The following is an 11219-nucleotide window of genomic DNA, read 5'->3' as shown; positions in this document are numbered from 1 at the left end:
CTTGTCTAGCCAATTACAGGTTATATGAATAGCGTTTTTTTACCATTAGTTGCAAAGATCATCGAAATTGTCGGACTGACAAACAAACGCTCGAATCTCGATTTGACAGCATTATTACCTTAAGACGACAAAAAAAGCGAAATTAACGCCTCCTTTTCCCAGATCACGCGTTCCTATTTTCGCGTGCCTTTCACTTACGCGCCATGCCCACTATCTGAGAGTCAGCTGCAACAGGCTAGTTAAGACCAAACTTTGTTCATGTGCACCTGAGAAAACTGTTTTCTGAGGTTATGTGCATGTTTGTTAGTAAGTGTTAATCTACAGAAGGCGAGTAAGCTGGACTAAAATGAGCAAACACTGCTTCCTCCGCAGGAAGAGTGGGGAAATGTTTTAAGACATATCTTTTTAAGAAGCTAATTTTAACAAACATATTTATTAGATAGTAATAGGTAGATAGTAATTTCGATTACGTACCTTATCACTCTTTTAACTGTATAGAACTTCCTATGTAATTTTAGGTCTTAACCATTTAAGTCATATAGTCTATATGCGCGTGTGTAAACATCATTGACTGTATTTTTATTTCATTTTTTACTAATTTTAAACTTTTACATAGTGTTTTATTTTAGAAATTGAATATTAAGTGCATTTGAAAACTTTGAGTTGAATTTTCGCTGTAGAAGTAAACAAAATGTTATTTATTATAAATAAATGGATTTAACTAAAATATCAGAAAAATAAGCGATCGCCAGCGACTAGGGCATGGCAGGAACTTACAAACATACCGATTTTAAAACAAATTATTATTCATTTAAAATATTTCGCCGTCTCTGATTGGCTTCAATTCTCCGGAGAAATTTTCCTTACTTAATAAAAGTGAATTAACCAACAGCAACAAAAACAACTAGCCCAATGATCGAACCCACATTGGACGGTAGCCCACTCAGTGGCTGACCCGACCAGCCGATCAGCATAGAATTTAGACTTGCTACAAGTCGACCTCTCATTAGTTCTTAAAAGTGAGCGAAGCGACATTCAATCCATGAGGATCGAGCGCCGACGAAGTCTCGAGGTGAAATAGAAATCACTCTCCTATTGGTCAGTTGTCATGACGTCACCAGTGAATTTCGCGCCAAACAGGTATGAAAAGTCCACCCAGGAAAGAAAGACTTTTAGAAAGTCTACATAGAATCCATAGCAACGCCATATCTCTCTATATTAGTATCCTTTTTTCCCCTGGAGTGGGGTCAGTTTTACCTCTGTGGTGATTTAATACTTGATCAGCTTAAGCAATGGATTCAGAATGAAAGGATTATTGTGAAAATACCAAAATTTTGGTAATGTGCGCCGCTTGTGTCACAGTCAAGCACAAAAACAGCCGTTAATGTTTTAATTGACTACACATGTTGCACTTCCAAAGTGAAAGCTTCCCTTTCTTGAAATAAAGCCACGGTAGAAACCAAATCGCGGAAAACAAAGTCCAACAAACCTTTCACAGTCCAACAAACTGGTAACCGGGAAAAAAAACTTCTTCTCTTAAATGACTGAAATTTATAATAAGCGAGCAAGGGAGATCAGGATCAGAGTTAAGATTAGTTTCAATATTATAACTAGAAATTTACTGACGCGGTTTGACTTACTTCAGTGTTATATTTTTGGTCGATTAAAAGACCTTATTTAGTTATATCAAAATAATGCTTTTGTCCATGTTAATGCAAGGCAGCTCTAACTTGATTTTAGACTGATCTTCGAGATCATCAGAAGTGAATTTGAGCGATTACAGAGTGACAAACAGGCAGCTTTTTGCTTTTTTCAATGAAAGCGTTTATTGTCAAACTCATTACACATTAATGTAACTTACTCTTCGGAGTAACAAAATAAAATATCAATTCAAATTTATTACAAGTTAGAAATCATTAGAGGCAAAGACATTCACTTCAAGCGATTTGGACACAAAAAAAGCCCTTCATAAAATCAACCCTGGTAGGGTAACAATGGGGGCAAGCTTAGTTTCATGTGCCATTTTCCATACGAAAAATAAGATTCTCGGAGAATTGAAAACCACTAGGACGATTATATCCTGAGCAACAAAAGGCGCAACTTTTCCTGTTGCTTACGGAAAACAGATTAATCTGATCTAAGGAGTCGATTCCAGCATTAGATCAAGCAAACGGTGGGCGCTATAGACCCAATATTAACACGAGGGGGTAAGGGGCATCCTCTCCCAGCCGTTTTCATGATGCATAACCTGTTTTTTTTTTATAAAACCAAAAATGTGTACACCTTGCCTATTTGGTGCCTTTGGGCACTTCTTTCTATAACACTATTTCTAAAAGCTTATTTGAAGGCCTAAAAGAAGAAGTTAGCTAAATTATTTCTGGGTTTTAACTTCTCCCGTGAACATTCCGTCGCAAATAAATAAAGTCGCCCCCATGGGTCCTCAAGGAAAGGCCTTTTCAACCTCGTTCCCACGGTCCCAGCCTCCTCCTCGTCGTTCCCCTGAGCATTCTCTCTGTGCGATGCCAAGTTGTGTCGCTACAATTTTATCAAAGTACAAAACTAGGATCGCGGACGATTTACGTATTATTTTATTCCAAAAGTGAATTAAGCTGAATAAAATTTTTTATCCCTGCCTGTGCGTCATATATTCGTGCAAGGAATTAATTAAGCTGAACTCTTATTGCGAATCGACTTTTCATCGACTTGGCCTCGGCGTTCACAATTGTTCAGAAACAACTTAACCGACGTGTAGCGAAACGGTTTGGTATCAAAATAAAAAGGTTTCATATCAGTAGTATCCTGTCTGATTAAGACCTGTTTCGCTTCGTTCTCCGTCTTACTGAGCTCACTTAACATGCAAGGCCTACAGGTCTAAAAGTATTCAATACGAGTTTTGGAGCTTTCCTAAAAATAGTCTTATTATATACAGTAAAACTCCGTACCAAAGAAACTGCAGATGTAGAATCTCCAGGCTGACATTTGGCCAAATAAACAGCATGTATCAAGGAACCAAACTCAAAATTCTGCCATAGAATCATTTTAAGCCGTTTGCAGAAATAAAAGCGGCAGTTATGTGCGTGTTTTCACTGTATTACAAGTCCACAAGCTGAACTACGAGAAATTGTGCATTGAAGACTAATATTAGGAGTCAATTTTAATGTGCTTGTACTCATCTTCGCCATCTGATTCAGTGTATCGTCCATTCACCATGCAGTTCAAAAGGGGACCAATCTGTTAAATCAAATAGATACGATCACTTTAGTCGCAAATACAACTAGGCTAAACTTAAATAATACACATACGAGTAGTAAAAAACAAGATTTAATCCATTCGCCCATGGAAATTTTCCCGAAAAATGCTTTTTGAAGCGACTCTTGCCGAGACGTTTTCTGGTCACTATTTGGCCAAAAAGAAACAGAAATGCCGAAAACGAAGAGCGGGGTTTAGAAGCGACACTAACGGTATGGGGAGAGGTTCCACGAAGAACCTATTTGAGACGAAGCAAATGAACGGGTAGGTAGTTGAACAAGATTTTCGTTGGACCTTTTTTGGTTATCTTGGATGTTTTTTTTATTCCTCGTGTTTTGTTGTTTTTTCTTTGCGTTTTTCTCCAGCCTGTTCAATTGTTCTTATTTGGGTATATGGTTCGAAAGATCTCTTTCCCCTCCGCAAAATAGATGTCAAAGTTGTCAATAACCATTAAAACTGATGACGTCACAAGTGGTAAATGGGATGAAGATCTGCACGGGCGGTTTTCGGACATTTCAAGGAAACATGTAAATTGACCATTCCAGAAAATACCATAACACACCATGATACTCTTTGTTGGTTACTCCAAAATTTCGCATAAGCATTGTTTTCAGTTTCTTTTGCGGCCATTTAATTCCAAGAGAAACTGAAGACAATGCTTATAAAAAATTTTGGAGTGACTAACAAAGAGTATAATGGTATGTTATGGTATTTTCTGGAGTGGTCAATGGGTTAAATCCCAACGAGCGACAGATGGCCAACTGTCATCATGTTGTCCACTCGACCAATAGACCCTTTTACCGATACGGCGGCCATATTGAATTCATTCGATTTAAGGAGTATTAGAGGATGCCCAGGGGGCATAAGCACATTTCGTTTGTATTTTTCGAGCGCTTTTCGGGACATTTTTTCTTAAAGTTTTCTTAGAATAACATTGTAATGGGAAAAAAGATCTTTGTGCCGTGTTTGGATGTAATAATGATCGTCTTTTTCTAGTTTAGTATTAGAAATATGGTCTTTCACTGTATATTTCTCGGGAAAAAGGCGATCATTATTACATCCAAACACGGCACAAGGATCTTGTTTCCCATTACAATCTTATTCTTAGAAAACATTAAGAAAAAATGTCCCGAAAAGCCCTCGAAAATACAAACGAAATGTGCTTATGCCCCCTGGGCATCCTATAATACTCCTTAAATCGAATGAATTCAATATGGCCGCCGTATCGGTAAAAAAGGTCTATTGTAGTCATTTGAATATCTTCAAGAAGAGAGCATTTTCACACTCGACCCCCACCCCCACCGCCACCCCTCTTGATCCGGGAGTTGTTCTTTACAGTGTTTGTCAAAATCTGAGTGATGTCCCTTTGCTCCTTTGATGCTTTCATTTCCTTGTTTATATTCAGTCTGAAAAAGCATAAAACACACCCTTCCAAAAAATGGAATTGCACCCATCAGGCTTTCCTATATTCTGATTCCAAAATTTACCTCACGATGATCGCCTAGTGCTTCTCCCAACATTCTTTCAATGTTCCTCATGACTGCTACCTTCTGTTGTGCCGTCAGAGGGTGGGTGATTTGGCTTGGAGTGGGGCCAGCCTATAAAAAGAAAATATCCATTCTCCATTCAGTGTTATGAACAAAACACAAGATAAAATATAAGCAGGAGAAATGTATGGGTATTTATCGTAAGATCTGTATATATAAAAGTCGATAAATACTAATTTATTTAGCTGAGTGAGATTTCGAATCAAAAGTTAATTTTACTCTTCGATTAATTAATCAACCCAGTTGATTTTTACTGTGCTTTCAGAAAGTACACCACTGTACAACACTACCTAATGATTTGTAAAAACTTAAAACTGAATAAAGAGTACAATGTTTCCTGACATTTCAGGCTCAGTCCTTAATCAGTGGAAATCAAGTTATGTTTTAGAGTAGTGAATTCAATAGGTAAAAAGTTATTCCATATCGAAGATCAAGTGCAGTTTATTGCACTGCCGGGGCACATTATTGTTATATGTCACCAATGGATAGAATCCCGTGAAATTTGGAACAACTGAAATCTAGAGAATTTTGTTTGATGATTATGATTATGATTATGATTATACAAACCTTGTACCAGAAGTTCACAGATGTTGTTATTCCTCCATTCATTGTTGATTCCACGTGGTGCCACCTAGAGTGAAAAATCAAATCATCATTTTGTATTTTTGTGCATTGGTATATAGACAGATTTAGCAAAGACAACTCATCGGCACTAATGATGGCAAATTGAGCACTGGGAGACACTTCAGACCTTTTTGCGCACTTTCAGAAATTCACAAACAATCTCCTTTGACGTTACATTGCCTTTGCTACGTGCAAGTCCGATGAAACTTAACACAACATGATGAACATGATTAAACACCCTTGGAAGCTCAGGGTCGTTTAACAAGATTTCCTAAAAAAAGCTCATTGGTGTATAAATTGAATCGTTTTGGCCATCTCATTAAAAAGAAAAATATACAGGCTAGAAACTTGTTTTAAGAAAATTTACATGCACTCTGATTAACAGCATGGATACCTCCTTTATAGAGCTAGACGGCAAACCCGTCAGTTTTTTTCTCAAAATCGGTTTAGTGTGGCATAAAAGTCTCATGCGCGCCTCGCCCGCGCGCCTCTGTTTTCAGCCTCGCTCCAGTCCTTTTGTCTGACTGTTCACGCGTACTCGAATATGCAAAAATACAGACTATTTTGCAGTCTATCATAGAGCACTCTTTTTTACCAGTCAAAGTGTAGTAACCACATGTACTAAATGCTTGAATAATTGAATGATTACCACCTAGTTTCAGTATAACTCATACGTTGATAAGGAAATGGGCCATGACAGAGTTGGGTGTTGTAAACAATCAGCCTAGCAACAAATTTTAGAGGCCAGAGGATTCCGAAAACCATCTGAAGTGAAAGTACATGTCTGCACCAATTGTATACAGGTAAACATGCACTGAAACGATATGCTTTCAGTTTTCCTGTCTAATCTTATTAATAGCTTTTGTTGATTTGCAACTTTTAAGACACTTTGGTAAGTGACCGCTTAATAGAGGGCGACCACTTAATACAGGTTTGACTGTAAAGGAGTGAGTTTGTAAAGTAACTGTGGTGTGGCATAACTGGGGGAGTAAAACAAAAAAAACATTGGTTTCATCAACTGAGTTGTCCACTGACTGCTCTTCCTCTGTTGAAAAGCTAGCCCTCAAAATGTCATTTGACTGGATTCTTTTTGCAATGTACAGTCTGAGTAGTCAGACCAGTATTAAAAAGGAAACATAGTACTGTACTGCATGCCTCACCAATACATTGGTAGGTAAAGAACGTCTCCTGGCCCGACTATTGCTTGAAATCCTTTCACCTCTTTGAACTTGGGAAACCTTGCATAGTCTGGGTTATCAAAATCAACCTTTTGAATTGAAATGTGACGCAACTTTGTTAAAAACAGTATAGCAAATATAAAAGAACTACATGTATGACAGTGTATTACATTTCACGGGAGGTGGGGGATGGAATCTTGCTTGCTGGACATAGACATTAGTATGACCAGCGATTTTGTTTCCTTAGTCTGCGTCCTGCATCCCTGATGCAAGCAAATCCCCGAAGATGCAAAATAATAATAATTCATATGGCATGCATCCCGTAGGACACAAAGATTGATCAATCGATTTGAACATGTGTATTTGTAGAAATATCCTGTTCGTGTAATTTTTGTTGCAGTCATTGTGGCTGCTGTTTAACGATGCATTATTATTTCTTTTTGCCTTTGTTGTGCTTTAAGATAAAAGGACTTTATTTTAATTTCAGTAGACTTAAATAAAGAGAGTTGGAGTCTGTCTTCAGATTAACTGTCTGGTTACATAAAGGCCAAAGCACTTTCAATTTTGGACTCAATTTTTTTTCTTTTTTTTTAACTGGCACTCATTGCTTCTGAACTGGGAGTCATAATAAAATTATTTTCCACAAGATCAGTCCTAGGACTCACCATAACTATTAATTTTGTAACAAAATCACTGCATGACCCTCTTCTCTATCTGTTGTAGAACAAAGCTTGTATCTTTTAAAAAGAAACCTCAATTGAGTGAGCATTAGCAAAGTCCTAATGCTGTCCACTTACACTGTACACTGTTCTTTAACCCTTAAAAGCCTCATTTGCATCCACATATAGCTGTACACATTCGAAGGAATTTGATAAAGATCAAAGCATTTTCCATGGAGATCACCATTCTCATAACCTTTTCTCCTCACAGTTGTTGATTACAGTGTATGTACAGCTTTTTCAGAGTCAAATAGATTCCACACTTCAAGCTCCTTCAAGCTATATTATCTTCCCCCCTAGTTTTCTTTGCTTAGAGAGGGGCTGAAGAATACACTTGGTATACCCCATTTAAGGCATGGTTGCTTAAACAGCTTAAATAAGAAAATAATGAATTGTCCTGATATAGAAAGCTTCTCGGCATTTGAGACTTTCAATGTGTTTTTCAGCAGTTTTTTCAATCTTTTGATGTCAAAATGAACTTATTTTGTTGTACTCTCCAGCATTCAAGGCATTTTAACAAAATTGAAGCACTGCTTCTACAAATTCAAGGAGTTTTCAAGGACCTACATGTAGCAGTTTTTCAAGTAGTCCAGGCCCATGCAAAACATGCTTTATGTTATGTACACATAGTGTATTCACGTAGATAGTATGACTTTTGAAAGAAACAGTACTCAGGTAACTGCCCCGTAACATCATACGCTTTTTTTTTTTCAAAACAACATCACATGGTTTACAATGGGAAAACAAAACATACAAGCTAGGAGGATTTATTGTGCAAAATCGTACTACCATATAATATCAAAAGACCTGCCAACCTTACCTGACTTTGCCTATCACACGGATGGTACAATGGAAATGGATAAAGACATTTGAACTGATCAGGATGAAACAAAATAATTCTCTTGTACCCTGACACCTGACAAAAAAAGTTCTGCTGTTCATCGTAATGAACTGGAGTGATATTTCCAGGTAAGCCAATGAGAAGGAGATTTGAAGTAAGTGTTCCCCATTTCATTTTCCTCTGTATTGCTGTCAGCCAGTTCCACTTAAAGCCAAGGAAGTCTTTAACTATATTTTTTCCTACAGAGTCATTGAGCATTTGTTGCAGGTATATTCTGGTGTCAGAAGATCTAAAGTTAGCAATTCTTTCAAAAAACTCCTCAAATTTCATCTCATGTCTTTCTGTAGGTGGTACAAAGTTGGGCCAATCCTTGGCTCTTTTGTCATCAAAATACATGAACTTAGAAGTCTTTGAGCTGTAGACTGAAAAATTCCCTGGACCAATGTTTTCCCTGAGATAGTTTAAGTCCCATTTAAGAGCAGTTGCAATAATGTCAGAATTTGTTAACACAACAGGTTCCTAAGAAAAAGTGGAAAGCATAAAATTAGAAAAATTGTTTTTACTAGTCTTATAGTACAATATTAAATGTAGGATAAATTTTATCCTACATGTACCAAAACAATAAATTGTGAGTCTCATGGACCCAGTTTCTCAAAGACCGATCCATTTTGAGTCTCTAAACAAAAGGTGACTAACATTATATCAGCTTCAGTTGATGCTTTTAGGAGAGAATTTTCTGCTTGAAAATTTAATTCAATCCAAGGTTAAAGTTAGCATCCAAAACCTGCTGACTGTCACAGCTGTCTACTTCATTGTTAATACAGCCAATTTGCTACTTGCTATTCAACTTCATATATTTAATATTGAACCAATTATTATGTCTCCCAATTGAAAGCAATTTATATCAAACTGTTAAACAAAAAGAAATCAAAAACAAAAATGAACTGAACTGATTGTAGAGATAAGATATTATTATCGGAGTTTCCCATAATAAGTGAGATCGCTCCTGTTAATTTAGAAAAGACGAAGAAAAGTACTTGCAAGAGGAATGGGCACTGTTTTTGTTTAGATGGTTGATTTATCCGGAACATGGGGCTATTAAATAAATATAAGCTTAAGCTTACATTGTAGCCAACTTCCTTGTTTGACAGTTTATCAAAATTCATGCTACATCAGACCCGGAATTGTAAGTGCACACTAACCTCATTTGCGATCATTGATTCCACTCGCGGATCATCATGGTTGAGCCTTGGGATATCTTCTAGCTGTAGATCATAGTTCCGTACTACGTGACCTTTAAAATCTATATACTGATGACTATCCGCGCCATTGACAGCAAGCACGTCCGCCGCAGAGACGACCGCAGAGGGCTCCGCAGAGGCCATTTTGAAATTTTGAGCCAGCAGTCTGTAAACTGTAAACAGGAAGCGTGAAATGATGCGCGGTCACGTCGAATTCAAGTGGAGCCCAGGACTTTTCAACGGTGATGTCACCAATTGATGAATAAAGTACCTCAACTTGCGTACTTTTTGTTTCGACATCAAGATTTGCTACAAGATTTATCATTTTACGCTTGGTTTTCATCATTAAATATTTACTACAAGACGCGCCTTGGATAGCTATTCGTCTAATGCAAGAGCCTTATTGCCGACAAAAGCGAAGCAACTTGTAATTTTTGGGAGACATGAGAACTCAGTTCTTCCCAATCGTAACGTTTGTCCTGATCTCTTTGGTTTCACTTTGTGTAAACGTTAGTGCTAACCACGGTAGGTTATACATTTTAAGTTTCTTTTTACCTAATGTAATGCATTGGAAAGGGATTCCTTGCTGCATTTGGCTTTTATGTTACCTAGGCACCTAAGTGGTCATTGAAATCAGCTGGCAATTTGCAGGCTTTTTTGTTGCTCAGGGCCCAGTTGCTCGAAGCATTGTTAACGTTAACCAGCGTTTAATACCTTGACAACGTATTGGTTTTGATACTGCTTAACCAATGTTTAAAGCTAACCATGCTTTGAGCAACTCAGCGCTGAAAACTCGAGAAAGCTCAGCGCTGTAGCATGGTTGGGCATTTCACATGTTCACTGCATCTCAGTTTAGGATTTATTTTTTTTATGGGAATAATAAAACGACGGGTTGGAATCGAGATCTCTACATTATGTTTTTATTGCCGACTGACTCCCCTTGGCCTTCTGCGTAACTCTAAACTTGCATGTACAGCCCAGTATTACAAAGGTCTTGTAGTCATTTAACCTCTCCCAGTGTTATATCCTACCTCCTTGACTCAGAAGTGGAACAACAAGTGGCTTCATTTACCCTGAAATCATTTACTCACCAAAGATTGATCAGGCAATTTTGGCAGAAAATTATAGCCAAATTTGTTGTATCATGCTACGCTTTTGCAAACTTTGAATGGGTTTTTCTGTTCCGTCAATCATTTGATCTGATGAGTGGGGGCATAGTTAGCCTGCGTAGCAGGCGTCGAAAGGGGTAGGGGGTAGGAAATAAGGAGGAAGGGAAAAAGGGGAGGGGGATTGGGGAGAGGGGGAGGGGACGCCTGCTCTAAGAACCCCCTTTTGTTCATATCTGCGGACGCTGGCGTCCGCAAATTCCTGATTGGCTGAGCCGTAATGAGGAACATATTGAAATGCGCGTTTCACAAATCAACAAACAGTCGAGATGGCAGCGGTAGACATGGATGTCGTAGAGAGTGCTTTGAGAGATGTGAATTTATCTAGTGGTAGAGAAACTGTTTTAAAACTAGAGCAAGAATCAGCAGTAAGGGCTCTTTTAGCCGACAGAGATGTTCTGGCGGTTTTGCGGACCGGATACAGCAAGAGTTTTATTTACCAAATGTTTGTACGCGCGAAGAACTACCAGCTAAATGGTACTGCGGCGATTCTCGTCATTTCGCCACTGAAAAGTATTATCGAAGACCAGTTGCAGGAGATGGAATTGTTGGGCTTATAGAGCTTATTTAAGGGATTAGGCACCCATCCAGCGAAAGATTTAGCCAATTTATCGAACGATGACATTCGCCGATGTAACTTAGCAATAAAAGAGG

At 38.0% G+C, this 11219-nt stretch overlaps 1 protein-coding gene across 1 annotated transcript; it reads right to left on the bottom strand.

Moving 5' to 3' along the window:
- Positions 1-1825: 1825 nt before the first annotated feature.
- On the bottom strand, positions 1826-9569 carry LOC140933473 (hypoxia-inducible factor 1-alpha inhibitor-like). The gene is made up of 6 exons (XM_073383033.1): positions 9361-9569; positions 8138-8677; positions 6581-6687; positions 5364-5427; positions 4737-4847; positions 1826-3231 (listed from the first exon to the last, which is right to left on the bottom strand). Exons 1-6 carry the CDS (start codon positions 9541-9543, stop codon positions 3142-3144), a joined length of 1095 nt encoding a protein of 364 aa, XP_073239134.1. The 5' UTR covers positions 9544-9569; the 3' UTR covers positions 1826-3141.
- Between the last annotated feature and the right edge of the window lie 1650 nt (positions 9570-11219).

The sequence above is a fragment of the Porites lutea genome, chromosome 4 (genome assembly GCF_958299795.1).
Source record: "Porites lutea chromosome 4, jaPorLute2.1, whole genome shotgun sequence".
Lineage (NCBI taxonomy): Eukaryota > Metazoa > Cnidaria > Anthozoa > Scleractinia > Poritidae > Porites > Porites lutea.
The sequence above is the reverse complement of the archived record's forward strand: the minus strand, read 5'-3'. Positions and strand labels throughout refer to the sequence as shown.